The following is a 20,237-nucleotide window of genomic DNA, read 5'->3' as shown; positions in this document are numbered from 1 at the left end:
GATTGAGGGGGAAAGTGCGTGGACAGGTGGCAACAGAACACAGAGATTGCACACAAGGGGATTACTGATGGGTCAAGACAAAAAAAGAAGTTGAGTAAGTGATAATGACAGTTGAAAGTAATATAGAATGGGTAGGGTGTGCTAAAAGCAACCTATGTCATGACAGGACAGGTCGTTGGGTGGATTAAAATCTTTGAAGGATGGAATTGGGCTCCAGAGTTATTGAACATGATATCAAGTCCTCGAGGCTACGGAATCAGGAAATGTCAACACAAGCTCGAAGGACAGCATCTCATTTTCTGCTTGGGAACCCTGCAGCCTCCACGACTCCACAGCAAGCTCAATAAGTTTTGAACTTGATTCTGTCTTTCTATTTTTTTTAACCACTCCTACTATTAGTATGGCTGACCCATTCTCACCCACTCTCAGGCCTGTCAGCACAGCCTACCCATTTTCTCCTACTTTCATACACACTGTCCTACTGTCAGTTGTCATTATCGCTTACTCCGCTTCTCATCTGTCCTGGCCTATCAATAAGCTCTTCATTTGCCTATTCCTTTAATATCTCTGGCTCTCGGCTCCATCACCATCTTTCCGTTCACCTGCCCTCTCAGCCCGAACCTCATCTTCATCATAAGTACCACTTTTTCCTACCTGCTGTTAGTTCTCGTGAAGAGTCGTTGGACTCAAAACAGTAACTCTGTTTTCTCCCCACAGATGTTCCCAGACCTACTGAGATTTGTCAGCAATTTATTTTGTTCAATATCCGCAGTTCCTTGTGTTTTTTTCCTTGCATATTGCTAACGATGTGGCCAATGGAATGTAATGTGAGAAAATGTGAAATTGTCCATTTTGACAAGCAGTCTAAAAATTAAGTATATTCAAAAATGAGAAATTGCTGAATTCTGAAATGCAGTGTCCTAGTGCCTGAGTTGTTGTAGCAAATAATTAGAAAATCTAATAAATCCTTTAATGCAAGATGAATTGAATACAAAGTAGGGAAGCCATATTTAGATTACATTGTGCATTGGTGAGATCATATTTGAGTATTGTGTACGGTATTGGTTTTGTTTTTTAAGAAACAGTGTGAATGCATTGGAAGCTGTTTGGCGAAGACTAACGGCTCTGGAATGAGTGATTTACCTTTTAAAGAAATGTTGGACATGCTAAGCTTGTATTTGCTAGAGTTCCAAGCAAGTCGGCACTTTTTTTTGAGTCATAGAATCATATAGCACAGAAGCAGCCCAACTCATTCATGCTGACCAGGTTTCCTAAACTGAACTGCAATTGGCACGTATCCCTTTAAACTTTTCTTATTCATGCACCTGTCCAAATGTCTTTTAAATGCTGTAATTGCACTCGCCTCTACGACTTCCTTTGGCAGCATATAGCATGTACATTTGAATGGAACATAAAAGATCCTGAGGGCATCTTGTCAGGGTGATTGTAGAGGGGGTACTTCCATCTAAATTCAGGGGTCATTTTTTAAAAAAAACATTTAAAACGAGTTTTTTTTCAGACGATCATGAGCCTTTGGTACTCTCAAATGACAGAGAAAGCAGAATCTTTAAATACTTTTAATATAGAAGTAGATAGTTTCTTGATCAGCAAGTAAATGGAGGGATCTCAGGAGTGGGTGGGAAAGTCAAGAAATCAGATCAGCAAGGATTTTATTGAATAATGGCACAGACTTGATGGACCAAGTTGTTTATTTCTCCCAATTCATGTATTTAGAACTCTAACTGATTTCTGTTTGTCAGTTCTCCAAATGACTGTTTTACCTACTTTCTTTCCCCAGAGTTTGTTATTTTGAGAGATGAGAAGTGGGGTGGCTGCAAGACCTATGTAGAATATGATGAACTTGAAAAAGACTTCATTGATCAGGTTAGATTAAATGTTGACCTATTTTATACCTGTACTTAACAAAGTTAGTTTGTTATTCTTCCGCATACATCATCTAAACTCTTGGTTTTAAGGACTGGCTTCCTTATGAATATTTAACATTTATTAATATTCTCCACAGAAATGTATATTTTTCAGTAATTCGTTTGAACTCTGGTCATTGATACCAGAAGCAGATTAACAAGACCGGGAGAATAGGAAGTGAACGTAATCTTATTAAAAGCATTAAATAACTGCCTAGTAAAGCTGCAATAGATATGCAAAAAGGAAGTGATTGGCTAAAATTAAATGTGGGTCCATGACAGGCAAAGTCGGGACAATTGTAATGGGGAATAGCAAAATGGCAGAGAAGCTAAATTATTATATTTTTCTTTCTGTTTTCACTGAGGAAGGTACAAGAAATATCCCAGAGCTAGAATCCAAGTGGCTAAGGTTGAATGTGCTGGAAGAAAATTGGCATCTGTGAGAAGATTGTCCTGACAAAATTAACTGGGCTGAAAGTTGATAAATTTCCCAGACCTGATGTCTACTTTTGAGAATGTTGAAGAAAATGGCTGTAGAGATAGTTGATGATCTGGTGATAAGCTTCCAAAATTCTATAGATTTGGGATTGGAAGGTAGAAAATGTTATCCCACTATTTAAGAAGAGAGCAAAAGAGAAAATGGGAAACTACAGAAAATGTTAGACATAAATCCATAAGAGAGAAAATGATGGGGCCTGTTATAAAGAATTGAATAAATAGACAGTTGTTTGATAATGATCTGATGGGCAGTCGTATGGATTTGTGAACTGAAAGTCATATTTGACGACCTGGTTGGAATTTTTTGAGGATGTTGCCAACAAAATTGATAAAGCATGGCTGATTGACGTAGTATGCTTACATTTTTGGAAGGCTTTTGACAAAGTCCCCTAGAGAAGGCTGGTTGGAAAAATTAAGGCACGTAGGATAGGAGGTCATGGTTTAATGACTGGCTAACAGAAGATAAGAATAAATAGGTTATGCTTGAGTGGGTAGGCTGTAACTCATGAGGTACTGACGTCAGGACTTAGGTCCCAATTGTTCACAACATGGGTCAATGAATTGGATTTAGGGACCAAATGTAATATTTTCAGATTTACAGATGATACAAAGCCAACTGTGACAGTTTGTTGTGAGGAACATGTAAAGATGCTTCAGGAGGATTTGAACACACTCAACAAATGGAATTGAACATGGCAGATGGAATATAATGCTGAAAAATGTGGGATTATCCACATTGGTAGGAGAAATTGATGTGCTAAGTATTTCTAAAATGGTAAGAGGTTGGAATGTGTAGATGCACAAAAGGGACCCAGGTGTTAATTCACTGAAAGCTAACATAGGCACAGCAAGCTATTAGGAAGGATAATAGAATGTTAGTCTTGCAAGAAAAAGTATGTTCAAGAGTAGTGAAACCTTGCCTTAATTGTGTAGGATCTTGGTTGGACCGAAGTATTGTATGCAATTTTCGACTCTTTTATCTGAGCAAGGATTTTGTTGTCATATAAAGAGAAACTAGGCAAACTGGGACTGTATTCTCTAGAATTTCAATGAATGAAAGATGATGACATTGAAGCTTACAAAATATTTACAGATATTTTCCCTGGTTGGAGAGTTTGGTACCGGGGGCACAATTTAAAGAAAGTAAAAATAATTGCAATTTGGGTCCAAGACAAGAATTGTTTTTACTGTGAAGGTGTGAACCTATGGAATTCTCTACCACAGAGAGTCGTGGAAACTCAGTCTTTCGACTGTGCTCAAGTTAGAGATTGATGATTTATGATTATCCATGGCATACAGTGTTATGGGATTCATTGGGTAAAAGGCATTGAAGTGTTCAATTAGCTGTCACTTTTATAGCAGGGCAGACTCAATGGGCTGAATAACCTACTCTTGTTCCTATTAAGGTTATTTACATTAAACCCACTGTTAGCCTTTAGAGAGTGTTACCATTGTATTAAAACACTTTCTCCTCAGTCTGTTCATCCTGGTGATCTGAAAAATTCTGTTGAAGTTGGCTTGAACAAATTGCTGGATCCAATTCGGAAGAAGTTTCAAATGCCAGAGATGCAAAAATTAACCAGAGCTGCTTATCCTGAACCTGCAAAGCATCAAAGTGAGTACTTTTTTTTCTAAAATAGGAAGTTATCTTTCCTTGATGAACAGGAAATTAGAACACACTAAACTTGGACTGCTTTGATTTAAAAGAATGGCATGTAAGCACAGAACAAGGATAACTTGGAGTCCTAAAATACTTCTAATGTGGTGAAATCTCCAAAGGTACTTCACGGCATTGAGACAAAGTTTTAACGAAATCACATTAACAGTTATTGGGACAGAGGAATAACATCATTCTTAAGGGGTTTGTTAAAGGTAAAGAGCTAGAGTGTGGAAAATTTTTCGAGGGGTAGTTCCAGAACTTGAGAGGCATAGAAAATTGAAGTGTTTTTACCTATTAGAGGAACAAACCAATTTGAAGATGCGCAAGAGACCAGAATTGGAGAAACGCAGAGTTTTCAGACAATTACAGGACTGTAGAAAGTTAAACATGGGGTGGAAATAAACCAAGGAGGGTTTTGAACATGAAAATTTTAAATTTGCAGCATTATTGTCAGTGTTGTAGATCACCAAGCACGGACTTGTTGGGCGAATGATCCTGCTAAGATAATGTCTTTTTATGCCAAGGTCGAATTTTAAAGATGATGGTTTATCTTGTTTAGAAAATGGACTGGTTCCTACACTTTAACAGTGGGTGTTAAACAAAGTAATAAGCAAGCTGTGATAAAGACAATAATGTTTACACATTTAACAAACTTAAAATAGTCCACCTGAGACCTTATGCTGAAATAGCTATTCTTGTAAACTGTTATTGATTCATTTTCATATGTATGCAAAAAGATTATTGCCTGTGAAATTATTTTTTAAAAGAATTAGGCTTAAATTCCATACGCACAAATGCAAATTCATTCCTTTTTCTTTTTTTATTCACTTTTCAGAGGGAGTTTCCAAAGGGCAAGCTGCTGAAAATGATGAAATTGTACCTTCAAGGCTTGATATAAGAGTTGGTAGAATTACCAGTATTGAGAGAGTAAGTTTGAAACACCGGTTATGAATTAGCTGTAACTAAGTGTGTATTTTTTTTCCCCTGTGGTGTTTCTGTTCTGTTAATTAGCTTTGTGGCACCCTACTTATTTATTTGTCCTGATTAAAATTAGTGTATTCAACCAATTTTGAGGTTGGCGTTAGGAATAATACATCAATATCTGCATGGATGTTTGGAATAAAAGCAAAAATTGCTGAAAATACCCATCAGACCAAGAACATCTGTGGAGAGAAACTGTGGTTCTGTATCATTTCAAGTCAAGATAGCCTTCTATCAGTATATTTATTTGGTACTTGTTATGGCTTCTGTGGGATTTATGGATATGTTCAGTAGCCATAAATGAACATAGTAGTTGGAAGGACAAATCAAAAGTCGACCAGTGAAGTTGTAGTTAACATATCATGTTGCAATCGATCATGTATCTTCCCTGTGAATTGTGGTTTGTAACGCTGGCTCTTTAAACAAGGAAGAATTCAGTGAGGCCAAAATTCATCGTAACCTTGGTTTACACAATGGCTTCTGATTTCATTTTGATGTATCATTGCTGAAATCACCAGTTTGATTGAGGAAGGATTTGTTCTAAAAGATAAGCTCTGCTGGATGAATAAAACTAATGGAAGATAATGAACAATAGCTTCTCTCAACAAGTAGGTTTATGTATTTATCCTAAAGTGAATACCAATTTAAATTTTGTTGTACATGTTTATCAGTGTCCTTCTGCAAAGGTGCTGCTAGTTTTGCATCTACCAAAGTTGTTACATCACTCATTATGTTGCACTCCCTCTGGTTTACTTGCAGTAGAGGTCAGGTACACTTGAGTGTACTCGATCAATTTTTTTCTTGGCCAAAGAAATCAGGGTGTTATTCACCCCTAACACTAACTCTGTTCTTTTCAATCAGTGCAAAAAAACCTGCCCGTTCGCCTTCCCTAATCACCAGAGCAGTTTGCCTAATTTGTTGGATATTTTCCTGATCCTAACGCTAATTCAATTTTTTTGTCTACTCACGGGCCCCTCTGATTTCTGTCCAAATGTTCACGGACAATTTCCACTTGGTAAACTATTCAGGTCTCAATCAACTTAAGAAATCAGACATCTAGAAGTGACTTTGAGAACATAAGTGACTTTGAAAGCATAACCCATCACGCATCAAATTTTGTACAAGTCTTAGTTCAGATTTAACGGCCATTCTGTTTCTTGTGGGGAAAAAAAACTGACAGTTGCAACTGACAATATGAACCATTTTCTGTCTACCTATGATTTCTCTAAATACAGTGCAGATTTATTGGGAATTAAAATTGTTGTCTTCCCCGGCCCCTCCCCCAGCTGTCATTTCCAAAGTAGTGTCTGAATTCTGGTATTGTTCCATTCTAATCCTTTTCCACTCACATGATAAAGTTGAATGTTGCAAAGAGAAAGGCCATTGGTTAAGCTCATTTATTTTCTCTTCCAACTGAAAGTTCAAAACTTTTCTGAAGAATCTTCATCACGCCACACTGTGCTGTCATGATGACCATATTAAATTTTATTCTGTCTGACTGGCTGCTTTTATATATGGTCTCCTAAGGACCTGATACTGCTTCTGCATTTCTTCTCATCATGCTCATTACTTGCACCCTTGAATTAAATCTTCATTTTTGCTGTCTGCTTTGTGTTCTTAGTAGTCCACGCACCTTTTCGCTTAAGAAATCTTTGTTAATAGGATTCTTCACAATCAGTACGGTCTGCAAATTAAATACTTTCAAGTCTTCCCTAAAGGCTTTTCACATGGCTACCGACTTTAACAATGTTTTTCCCAGCAGTTTCCTACCTGATGCTGTATTGACTACCCCAAATAATCCTCAGACTTTTGAAACCTAAGCCGTAATCATTATCTAAAAGAATCCCTAGGGTGCAGATAAAGGCAGTTTGGCCCATTGAGTCTGCATTGACCCTCCAAAAGAGCATCCTGCCTTACCCCTGTATTAACCAAGCTAATCACCTCACCTGCACATCTGTGTATTGTGGGAGGAAGCTGCTGCACTGAGGGAGAACACTCAAAATCCACAACAACAGTCATCCAAGGTGGCAGTTGAACTTGGGTCCTTTGTGCTGTCAGGCAGCAGTGCCAACCACTGAAGTACTATGATACTAGATCAGTTTGAGACAGCTGGTTAGTGTGGACGAGTTGGATTGAAAGCTCTGTTTCTTTGCTGTAAAACTTTATGATTATGATTATATCTCTTGAATTATGTTTAAAAAATGGAATGAAGAGAAAATAAATGTAATTATTAAGAAGTGAACTTTGTTTTGTTTATGACAGCATCCTGATGCTGACAGTCTCTATGTAGAGAAAGTGGATGTTGGAGAAGCACAGCCACGAACAGTTGTCAGTGGTTTAGTGCAATGTGTCCCTGTCGAGGAGCTGCAAAATCGTGATGTCATATTGTTATGTAATATGAAACCACAGAAGATGCGAGGAATCGAATCTCAAGCCATGTTGCTTTGTGCATCAATGTGAGTAGATAGAACAGTAATTAAGAACTCTAGAGCATGTTCAAAACATGTTTTGATCATTGCAGGGTAATTTGTGATTAAATAAAGAATCAACTTCTAAATAAAATATTCAGATCATCTAGTGCCAGAAATGCTAATGATGTAATGACATTTTGTACTGTATATCTCCAACTGTCAGTTTTTCAGAACACAATATTATAAACAATTTCACATGACATTAATATTCTAATTATGGGATTGATATTTCTGTACAAAAATATTACTTAAATTCAATCTTTTAACATTACCATATGTTGTTATACTTCTGCATTTAGCACTTCCTAATTAGTAACTGCAAGTATTATCAGTGGGCTTGATTAAAGTGAAAACACTGTGAATCAACAGCTGTACCAATTTTTGCACACCTTTGTTCAGATCCAGTGATGATGCCAGTTCCATAAGTGAAACATTAAAATATTACTTTAACATAAGAAAGCCAAATAACAGATGCATTAACGTATACCTAGATATGTACATTTTGCTTACTTCATTGCTTTGCTGATGGATTTTTGATATTAACTTGTATTGTAGCAGGACTATAAACTTTTGCTTTATTGTCAATTCAGTTTAGGATGCTTTCACCTAGACAGGAAACATTTCATTTTTTAAACTTGAGCCTGGGCAATCATCATAGCTTTTGCTTTTGAAGATTCTGGATATAGTATCTTAATTTCTTCCAACATTTCCTATGGATACTTGACCTTTTTAATGTGGACCATGAAATAAAATTTTAATTTCCAGAGGGTGATCTCTGTTATGGATGGATTTCCTTGCCCTTGCAGATTTCTAAATTCCTTTCTAATTACCAGGAGCTTGCTACCAGATGGTGTATTGCCTACCCCAAACAATCTTCGAACTTTTGAAACCTAAGTCTATAATCACTATCTCACAGAATCCTTACAGTGCAGCTAGAGGCCATTCGGCCCATCGAATGCACATTGATCCTTCAAAGAGCATTTCACCCTATCCCAATATTAACCCAGCTAATCCAACTATTGAGTGGTTGAGACTCCCATCTCCCAAGTTTAAAGGCATAACGCCTTCCATTATATCTATTCAAAAATGCTTAAAGATCTAATGTACCAAATTCACCCCTAGGTGATAAAGAGTACTCAAATAAACTTTCAGGTAGTGAATGCAACTTCACTCAAATTTGTTCACCTGCTCTCTGTTTACCAAGTTCATCCTGGTGGAAACAAAGCTCAGTACAAAAAAGAAAACTGAACATATTTTTCCCACTATTGGATAACAATTTGACAAAACAAAAATGAATGGGGTTTCTTACAGACTCAGGACCTCTCTGAATGTGAAAATCTGGAATTAGTCATTTGTTTAGCTTTTCTTGATGCTGTGCTACCCAAATACCTCTGTGATTAAAGTATTAACACTCATGCTGAGTATATATATTGAATTCTTATTTGACTGATTTATTTTGAATTCCCGTGTAGTTATTTTAATGAGCCTGTTCAGATGTGTTTATACACATCTTTGGAGTAAGTAGAACTTGAACCCAGGCCTCCAGACCGAGAGATAGGGATATTACCACTATGGCACAAGAACCACCATCACTTTTATATTTGTTCAGTTACTTCTGAAAGTTCGTGACTAAGCTAACAATGAATAAGTCTTTATAGTTGTCGATCTTATAAGTTCCACTCCTGTCTTTGGTGTCATCTGTTTTGAAGTGAATTATAGCCAAGAAATTTCAACTGGAAATTGATTTTGGAATTTGTTGTCCTTTAAAACTGCTACATATTTGATGGTGCTGCAGCTTTGATGCCGTGTATATCCCTATAAATTCCATCAGTTTCTGAGAGAATTCACTGATCTGTTTTCTATAGCCTTCTTTCAGCTTCACATACTTGGGTAGCATCTTGGCAGTGCATTTACTGATGGAAATATATTCAGCTGTATGAATCTAGAAAAGTACAAAAACTTCACAATGAATGGAAGTGCAAAGAAGAAATAAATCTGAGGTGTGCTTGCATTCGGATCAACCAGTTAGACCACAGTAAGGTTTTGCAGCTCTACACTTTCCTACGTATTATATATGGGAGGCATTTTCAAAATAAAACCCATCTTGGATGCAGTCTGGCTCTGCTATTTTTAAAGTTTCTAGCTGAATCTCAGTTAGTGCTTTTTACCTTGTTGCCCAGCCTATTGCTTCCTCGTCCTGGTGTTTGTTCTTCTACTTTCTTCAGGATTTTCTGGGTAGCCAGAGCAGGAACCACAGCTGATGCTTTTCTCCGTACAGCTCGGGAAACTGAGCTTGTGTTCCGCTCAAACCCAGAAACCGTCAAAGTGTTTTCACTGAGCCGCAGAGACTCAGTGAAAGGCTACAGGCAATGAGTCCCAAATCGGAAATGGTCAGTATTTCACTTTTGTCCTCCCTCAGTCATCATTAGGTCCAGAATGCATTTATTCCAATAATGTTAACATGCATTAGACATAAAAGGGCCCTCAATATTTGGTTTTTCTTCCCCCTCAATCCTCTCATTATCTATTAACCACCCAGTCTAAGCACAAACATTTTGGAAATATCCAATGGACATCATCCTCTGAGGTGGATGTAGAAGAACATAGAACAGCGCAGCACAGTACCGGCCCTTCGGCCCATGATGTTGTGCTGACCTATTATCCTACTGTAAGTTCAAACTATTTTGCATATCTTTCATTTTACTGTCATCCATGTGCCTATCCAATTGCTTGAATGTCTCTATTGTATCTGATTCCACTACCACTGCTGGCAGCATATTCCATGCACCCACCCCCCTTCGTGTAAAGAACCTAACTCTGACATCTCCCTTATTCCTTCCTCCAATCACCTTAAAATTATGCTCCCTCATAATAGTCATTTCCGCCCTAGGAAAAAATCTCTGGCAATCCATTCTTTCTATGCCTCTCATCATCCTGTACACCTCTATCAAGTCAGCTCTCATCCTTCTTCGCTCCAATGAGAAAAGCCTTAACTCCCTCATCCTTTCCTCACAAGACCTGCCCTCCAGTCCAGGCAGCAACCTGGTAAATCTCCTCTGCACTCTCTCTAAAGCTTCCACATCCTTCCTATAATGAGGTGACCCAAACTGATCACAGTATTCCAAGTGTGGTCTCACTAGGTTAATCAGCAGAACCTCACAGCCATTAAACTGAATTCCTCTGCCAATGAAAGCCAACACACAATACACCTTCTTTACAACCCTATCAATTTGGGGAGCAATTTTTAGGGATCTATGGATGTGGACCCCAAGACCCCTCTGTTCCTCCATACTGCCAACAATCCTGCCATTAACCCTGTATTCTGCATTCAAATTTGACATTCCAAAATGAATCACGTCGCACTTTTCTGGATTGAATTCCATCTGCCACTTCTTTGCCCAGCTCTGCATCCTGTCAATGTCCTGTTGCAACCTACAACAGTCCTCCACATTCTCCACAACTGCACCAACCTTTGTGTCATTGGCAAACTTACTAACTCACCCTTCCACTTTCTCATTCAAGTCATTCATACAGATCGCAAAGAGCAGAGGTCCCAGAAAAGATCCCTGCAGAACGCCACTGGTCACGGACCTCCAAGCTGAATACTTTCCATCTGCTACCGCCCTCTGTCTTCTATTGGACAGCCAACTGTATACCAGGCAGCCAAATTTTCCTGAATCTGATGCTTCCTTACTTTCTAAATGAGCCTACCTTATCAAAATGCCTAGCTAAAATCCATATATACCACATCCACTGCTTGACCTTCATGAATGTGTTTTGTTACATCCTCAAAGAATTCAGTAAAGCTTATGAGGCATAACCTGCCCCTCACAAAGCCATACTGTATATATTCAATTAAACTATGCTTTTCCAAATAATCGTAAATATTATCTCTCAGAATCTTCTCCAATAATTTGCCCACCACAGAAGCAAGACTGACTGGTCTGTAGTTTCCAGTATTATCCCTATTCCCTTTCTTGAGCAATAGAATAACATTTGCCACCCTCCAATCATCTAGTACTACTCCAGTGAACAGCAAGGACGCAAAGATCATTGCCAAAGGTGGAGCAATCTCTTCCCTCGCTTTCCGTAGTAACCTTGGGTATATCCCGCCTAGTCCAGGGATCTACCTATCCTCATGATTTTCAAAATTTCTAGCATCCTCCTTCCTAACATCAACCTGTTCGAGCATATCAGCCTGTTTTATGCTGTCCTCACAAATGTCAAGGCCCCTCTCACTGGTGAATACTGAAGCATAGTTAATTAAGGACCTCCCCTATCTCCTTCGGCTCCGCGCATAAGCTCCTGCCACTATCCCTGATTGACCCTACCCTCGCTCTGGCCATCCTCTTGTTCCTCGCATAAGTATAGAACGCCTTGGAATTTTCCTTAATTCTACCTGCCAAGACTTTTCCATACCCCCTTCTCGATCTCCTAAGTCCACTCTTCAGTTCCTTCCTGGCTACCTTGTGGAACTCTAGAGCCCCATCCAATCCTTGCTTCCTCAACCTTTAGTAAACTTCCTTTTGCTCTTGACTAGATGTTCCACGTCTTGTCATCCAAGGTTCCTTCAACTTACCATCCCTTTATTGCCTCAGTGGGACAATCCTAACCAGCACATGTAGCAAGTGCTCCCTAAACAACCTCCACATTTCTGTCATGCAATTCCCTGAAAACGCCTGCTCCCAATTTATGCTCAACAGTTCTTGCCTCATAGCATGATAATTCCCCCGACCCCAATTAAATACTTTCCCATACCATCTGCTCCTGTCCCCGTCCATGACTATAGTAAAGGTCAGGTAGTTATGATCACTATCACCGAAATGCACTCCCACCGAGAGATCTGACACTTGGTCTGGTTTGTTGTCTAGCACTGAATCCAATATGGCCTCCCCTCTAGTTGGCCTATCAACATATTGAATCAGAAATCTTTCCTGGACACACCTGACAAAATCTGCTCCATCCAAACTATTTGCACTTAAGAGGTTCCAGTCTATATTAGGCAAGTTGAAACCACCCATAACAACAGCCCTATTACTTCTGCACCTTTCTGAAATCTGCCTCCCAATCTGCTCCTCAGTGTCCCTGTTGCTATCGGGGGGTTCTATAGAAAACTCCCAATAAAGTGACGGCTCCTTTCCTGTTTCTGACTTCCACCCATGCGGACTCAGTGGAGAATCCCTTGCTGCAGCTGTGATACCATCCCTAATTAGCTGTGTCACTTTCCTACCTCTTTTACCTCCCTCCCTATTTCTTTTGAAACATCTAAATTCCGGAACGTTCAACAACCATTCCTGCCCCGTGTTACCTAAGTCTCCATAATGGCCACAACATCGTAGTTCCAAGTACTGATCCATGCTCTACGTTCATCACCCTTATTCCTGCCACTTCTTGCGTTAATATAGACACACTTCAATCTGTGACACTGACTGCAGCTTTGCCCTATCAGCTGTCTGTCCTTCCTCACAGACTCCCTGCATGCTGTATCTGCCTGTACACCAGTTACCTTGTCTTCTGATCTGTAGCTCCGGTTCCCATCACCCTACCAAACTAGTTTAAACCCTCACGAAGAGCTCTAGCAAGCCACCCACCCAGAATATTGGTGCACCTTCAGTTCAAGTGCATTTGTGAGATTACCATTCTGCTCATCCTGCCTTTTAGCTTGCAACCTAAGTCTCTATATTCACTCTTTTCAGGTCCTCATCCCGTTTCCTAGCTATGTCGTTGCTACCGATGTGTACCATGACTGCTGGCTGCTCACCCTGCCCTGTAAGAATTCTGTAGACTCGATCCGAGACATCCCTGACTCTGGCACCCAGGAGGAAACGTACCATCCGGGAGTCTTGCTCTGCACCACAGAATCTCCTGCCTGTACCCCTAACCATCAAATCTCCTATCACGATTGCTGCCCTATTTTTCCCCCATTTCCTCCTGAGCCACAGAACCAGGCTCAATGCCAGAGGCTTAGCTGCTATGGCTTGCCCCTGGTAGGTCATTCACTCCCTCCACCCGAACCACAACAGTATTCAAAGCAGAATACTTATTAATGAGGGGAACGGCCACAGGGGAATCCCTGCTCTGTCTGCCTATTCCCTTTCCCTCTCCTGACAGTCACTAAGCTACCTTTGTTCTGTAATTTGGGTATGATCACCTCCCAATAACTCCTTTCTATCACTGCCTCTGCCTCCCGAATGATCCGGAGTTCATCTGTTTGTGTTTTCAGCAAACCACAATATGGATCTTTTCCATATTGATCTTCCCCCTTCCTGATTCTTCTAAATATGTTTAACTGAGTGTTCAACACCATTCCAAGAAGAGAGATTAGTTAAATTTGCAGTTAAAGCTCTCCTGCCTCATTACACTACACATGCATACTTGCAGCTGCAACAGCCCCACTCCTACCATCTCTCAGGAGACACCCAAGAAATCCCTTGGCCTATGTAAGTAAAAAGGAGCCTTGCCATCAGGTTCTCCACCCTTTTTGTTCTCCTAATTCGCAATTAGATATTGAGCATTCCCCAGAGTAATGGAACATCTAGCCCAAAGTGTAACTAGCAGCATAAGCAACCATCATTAATTGCACGAAAATTGATCACTATAATTCATTGACAGTCAATAGGGAATAGATTAGCAGGGGTTCCACTGTTGAAGGCTGTTCATTGTACTCTCAAAGAAATGCCTGTTAGTAATGATGCTCAGGTGGAACTTTCCTGTGATAATCTTTAGGATTAAACAATCTGCTGATAAAATTTAGGTTCTTAGCTAAAGAAAATTCACTCATAATGTAGCAGAGCTGCCAGCAGCAGGTGGTATTCCAACAGGAACTAGCCTCAACAGAATGAGGGAGTGCTCATGGGATTCTCCATATCTGTTGCCTTCATCTGTGCCTCAACAATAGACAATGTGTGTTAATAAAATTGAGTAGTTTTGTGATGTTTGTTCAAAGTTTGCAAACTCTTACATTGAAATATATCGTTTAACTGTTGGCATTGGTGTGAACTAATTAAAGTGCTGCAGATGGGTGACAAAGTTACACAGAAGGATTTAATGAAACTGACACTTTTGCAATGAGCTAAACATTCACAAGATTAAATTTCTGAAAGTAGTTTTAGGATGATGATAACTGTGAAGAAAAAGAGATAATGCACATAAAGATCTATGCCTCAGCATTTACTTCTAAATTAACATTGCTGTTAAGTCAACTTTGTGCTTCTTGTCATTATAGAGAAGGAGAAAAGCGTAAAGTGGAGCCATTAAATCCTCCAGAAGGTTCTTCCCCAGGAGAGCGTGTGTTTATAGTAGGATTTGAAAATGGTACAGCAGATGATGAACTAAAACCAAAAAAGAAAGTGTTTGAAAAATTACAGGTAATACTTGAAACAGGAAACTACTGAAGGATTTATTCAAGACAGCAAAAAACCTATTCTTACAGCACAGTGTTTGTACATGACATCCCTTCCCAGTTGGGAACAATTATCTTGCTATTGGGATTTAAGTATTTTCAAAAATGTGTTTGTTTTTCACAAGAAATAGACCAAATGTGTCAGTGAGAATTGAAACTGACAGCAGAAGTGCCAATATCATGTATATTTGACTAGGATGGTCGGCAGTTAACAGCTTGTGCAGGGTTTAGGATGTTGGAAAGTTTACTTCCATTTATTTCACAGAATCGATATGTTGTGAAAGGAGACCATTTGGCCCATCATGCCTGTACTGGCTCTTCAAGCAAGCTTAACTTAGTTAAATGCTAGTTGTCTTAATTTTTTCCAGTCCCACTCTGTCCATTGGGTCTGCAAGACTTTGCCATCAGCTGTGGTACATTGTCATCTCTTTTACTGCAGCCCATGTGGTGTCCTGTTCTGGGAAGTGTTCCATAATGTCTTTGACCAGTCCTATTTTCTTTGTCTTAGGCCCTGCTGCAGTGGCAGTAAAATATGTTCAAAAGCCAAAAAGGTGAGCACAGACACCACGGACTCCTTCAATATCATCACAGGTGTAGGGCAGTGCTACATACTCTTCCTTTTCCTCATGATTAATGTTTACATCATAAAGAAGGTGATGATAGGTAAGACTTGAGCATTCCACGACAGCATCGCCAGATATCACATCCTACTGGCCAAGGAATTAAACACAATGATGCACATAACAGAACATCAACTGTCTATATGTGGCAATATAGTATTGAAACATTGTCCAGCATTCCTCTCTAGGAAGGTGATGAAGAGATTAATGTCCACACAAGAATCTGCAAAGCAGCATCTGTTTTTACGTTGGCTCCTCATGATCTGGCCATCCAGCACCGTCAACCTAGTCAAGAAGGTGCAACTCTACACATCCAAGGTAATATCAGTGCTGATCTGTTCAAGCAAGAAATGCGATACCTTTGGTCTTTTCCATAAGTAGCCAATCATTCACCAGCACTCCCTTTTGTAAGATCTTTGGCATCATGTGGCGAAACATCATCAAAAGGAAGTGTTGCATAGGTTTGGGCAGAAGTGCCTACAGGACATCATAATGGAGAGGTGGCCAATTCAGACAGCGCATGTCCAATCCTTCCAGACATAACCCCTGCCAAAGTGAAAAGGCATTAGGAAGAAGTAAATTCATTTGGCAGGAAGTTTTATTTTGTATTCGGAGTGGAGGTGTGTTTTTTTTCGTAAACCACTTTTACCCCTCATGGCAGTAGCAATATTTTGTGAATCTGAATAGATACAGATCATTGAACTATTCTGTTCCTCAGCAAGGAACCTTCAGCCCAAGGTTGTATATTCTGAGGTAAGTGACATTCTGTGCATATAAAATACCAGTACTGCCTTTGTAGTAAGTCTTCTGGTCTGTTGGTACAACTGTATCCAAACCTTAAACATGGAATTGTAGTATCAAGCCAAGTTCCTAACACCACTTTTCTACCAATCCAGCATCAGAGCCAATTAGCTTCCTCCAGAATACTTCTCCGCTACTGTATAGATAATGTATTTAAGCTACTGCTACTGAAACACGAATGACAAAGTGATTTGAAAGATTACATGTTTAATACTTCACCTGCAGAATGACCTGCTATACATTAGAAACAGAATTGTGCATTGACAGCTATTACAAAGACAGAAAATTACATTGTGAGTGATGGGCAGACAGCTGGCTACCCCTGCGCTGTTAGAAGAAAAGTGGGCGATCAGCTGGACAGACTTGGAAGATGCCAGCCCCAAACCATAATGCACTGCAGGCAGCTAAACTGAATGGATAATAGGATTTCTGTCTATCACTGGGCTGATGGGCAAAGACCCAACTACCAACACATGCAACCCCTGCAAAGATAGTACTCCTTCTTCTCGCTGTTCAGAAACCACAAGCATCTGCTTCCAGCCACCTGCCCGCAAATATTTTATTGAGTGAGCAGCATAATAGTTTCAGTTGAGCGTTTAATACTCACAGTTGATACTTTATTTATTTGCACTGACTCTTATGGAAGTAAGTTTGGAGGTGGGTGGGAGAATGCTGGGCCAGCCACCTGACCTACATTACATGCCACTCTTGTCCTGCTGAAATCCTAAAAAACTGAGACAAATTGAAATGGGATATTGCAAATGTTAAAATACCTGGCACGAAAGGAAGCTGTGTGACCCATTCTCATTAGTTACTCTCCCAGAGTAGCCAAACATTAATCTTGTTCTTCCATTCTCTCTTCATTGTCCTGTTCCTTCTGCTGTTTTGAATACTTACTCAGTTTCCCTTAAAATAAGCGAAACGTTTCTGCCTCAGACATATATGCATAAATTAAATGATGTTTAAAGTAATTTGCTAAGATTAATATTTGTTTTATTTGCAGGCTGATTTCAAGATCTCTGATGATTGCATAGCCCAGTGGCAGCACAAGAATTTCATGACCAAACTTGGCGTTGTAACATGTAAATCACTAAAAGGTGGAAATATAAGTTAGTTTAGAAGGACTAGTTTTACATGGGAGTGCAAGAATTATTTTTCTTTAAGCCAACAAGTCTTCACTTTCATGTCCTGTACAATAGGAGTATCATTGCATTCAATTCTTAATGAGTTACACTGAAGCTATGTTTAATTCTGTAGTTGGTGATAACATAAAGCAGTGAAATATGAAGAAAAGGGGTGACAGTTCTTAATTTGGGGGAAAGCAAAAATCAGGCATTCATGAATAATTGTCTGAACATAATGTTACAGAATCATTTTAAGGATCATCATTGTGTTATGATACATTTTATTTAAATTATTTCATCCTTATAAGATTTCTGGGATAACGGGGCATTTTAACTGTAATAATTGCTTCCTTGGTGTCTCTTGTGCTGTAGCGAAATCTGATAGTGTGATAACCATTCTCTGGTGACTAGATATCAAAAGTCTTATTCTAATTGCAAAGAGTTTTACATTACACCACTATTTTGTACCTCAAAACTTAAAGCTTCCATTGTTGAAGGCCATGGGCAAAAAACAGTGACATTCTTTAACTGTTCCCTTAAACCCCTCTCAGAATAAACAAAACATACATTTTTCTTGTTTCTTTGCTAGTTCTGTAATACATTCCAGCTGTGCTGAGTGTGACAGTCTATTTAACAATTGTTTTAATTCAAAAAGATGATTAATTATCCACACTTGACCTCAAATTGTACTTCAATTTTAATCTGCCAACAATTAGAATATTCTTTTTCATACAGTTTAATTTCAGTTAAACCTGCTAAATTTAATTGTCTGTCTAAAGAAACTGTTATTAAATTTGAAACATTTTGATTAGGTTGTACTCTCTGGCCCAAGAAACTCAAGAACCTTAATGTGTGCTGAATTACTAAGCATCATTGATTCAGGCTTTGAATCAGAACTTCTATAATATGCCATCTTGTGATTTCTTCTTTGTGTCAGTTTACTCTTATTGGTCACTTTGTGAGTGACTTGCAGCATTATATTAAAAAGTTGGTGTTGATTGTAAGTTATATTGTTGTCAAGCTCCAAAAATTATTACTTTGTTTGTAATTTAGAATCATATGACACCGAAAGAATCAATTTGGCTCAATGTGTCTATGCTGGCTTTCATTAAGAGATGTCTGATTAACCTCACTCTCTTTTGCTCTTTCCGCATAGCTTTGAGAATTGTACTTTGAGCGTTATATGCCAGAAAATGTGCTTTGCAGCATTAAATTGATCAGCCTGGTATGTCAGGCAGATTGATGCTTGACTCTGTCACTACAGTTCTGTCAAGGCTGGCTGTTTGACTTCTAAGGTTGAATAGTTATGTCTTTGGTAGCTGTAATTTGTGACAGAACCAATCATTCTCCTAATTGTCCATATAATGGAATCATGATATGCTGCTGTTGAGTAACTGTTCCCTAAAGGAATTATTTATTCAACTGGGCACAATTATATTTTTAACTCCAAGAATCAGCAAGTTGTTTGGTCCTTTTTGGAAAAACTGAGAACCCTGAAGCTTCAGTAATACCTCAGTACTGCAAAGTAAGTTAATTAGACTGCACTTTGCATCAGACCATGTGCTAAGGTACATCAGTTATAATGATATCAGTATTTTCTGGCCGGGGAAGGGAATAAGAAAGATCAGCCAGAATATTTTTTCTGCCAGTAAATGACTGGACTCTTGCTGTAAGTGCATCTTAAATAGATACTGCAGGAGGGCAGAAGTTTAGGCTTGTTGTCTTCGAACCCCATCAACTACCAACGCTAGCATAGAGGAAAATAACCCTTTGAGTGGGGTTTAGATAGCTATGGAGTTATGTCCCAAATGAGTCTCCTTTGTGATGGGGGTGGGGGTGGGGAGTGGGGAGTAAAATAATATATTCAATGCTGCTCTCAAGAATAGTTTATGGCCTTAATCCCACTTTTTTTTTAAAAGAAAAAGCTTTCTATTATACTGTGATTTTGTGCACAAATCTGAGAATGCACAAAATCCATTGACAATGGAAATGAAACACATGCAGATGGAAAATTATTTAAAATGTAAATTAATGTTCATTGAAATGCTGACTAAGTATTAATACCCGGGGAAATACCTCACTGAAAATATCCTTCACCTTGTGACCATTTCCTTTCAAGTGGAATCTTGATTTGAATTTTAAACTCTACCTTTGAACATATTTTATCTGGTGGTTATATTAGTTACCACACCACTGGTGGGTATCATGTCAGATATATGCCAAGTGAAGCAGCCTATCTATATATATATATATATATATATCTGTGCTACCTGCTCAGATAAATATATTTTGGAATTGTGAACCTTACCAATTTGTTTTGCCAAATTGTTCGTGAATGAGATGTAACATATATAATTAAAAGGAATAGTAAAATACTCATCAGTTTGTTGGGTTTTATTTGTAGTTTCACAAGCTTAAACATATGTTTGGGGGAGATGAAAATGCTCTCTGTTTATGCGGCCAAAACTCAGCAGATCCCTTTGCCCCCCAAAAAAATTGTGTAATACCTGTAACAGTTCAGGTTGTTGATCCTTGGTTGAGTTCAGACTTCATGCATGTAATGGCAATACAAATATGAATTGAGAATGCATACAGAGAAGTAATAAAGAATGGAACCAAGAAATGGAGGTGTGGGTTTTTCTTCACTTTTAATTTACATGCATTTTTTAGTATTTAATGTTAGTTTCCAAACATTAATACTAACTAATTAGAAACATGCTTCTGTTGTAAAGTGAATGTGGATAAATGTGCCTTG

At 38.8% G+C, this 20,237-nt stretch overlaps 1 protein-coding gene across 1 annotated transcript in view; it reads left to right on the top strand.

Annotated features, from left to right (window-relative positions):
• Positions 1-19,857, top strand: part of yars1 (tyrosyl-tRNA synthetase 1) — a 39,257-nt gene extending 19,400 nt beyond the window's left edge. The window contains exons 9-14 of the mRNA XM_048557960.2: positions 1,799-1,884; positions 3,900-4,038; positions 4,919-5,010; positions 7,327-7,520; positions 14,761-14,902; positions 17,362-19,857. Of these exons, the coding sequence (XP_048413917.1) occupies positions 1,799-1,884; positions 3,900-4,038; positions 4,919-5,010; positions 7,327-7,520; positions 14,761-14,902; positions 17,362-17,472 (764 nt within the window). The 3' untranslated portion in view covers positions 17,473-19,857. The remainder of the gene's footprint in view (positions 1-1,798; positions 1,885-3,899; positions 4,039-4,918; positions 5,011-7,326; positions 7,521-14,760; positions 14,903-17,361) is intronic.
• Positions 19,858-20,237: the final 380 nt, after the last annotated feature.

The sequence above is a fragment of the Stegostoma tigrinum genome, chromosome 24 (genome assembly GCF_030684315.1).
Source record: "Stegostoma tigrinum isolate sSteTig4 chromosome 24, sSteTig4.hap1, whole genome shotgun sequence".
NCBI lineage: Eukaryota > Metazoa > Chordata > Chondrichthyes > Orectolobiformes > Stegostomatidae > Stegostoma > Stegostoma tigrinum.
Note: the sequence above shows the minus strand (reverse complement) of the source record. Positions and strands in the feature narration are given on the sequence as shown.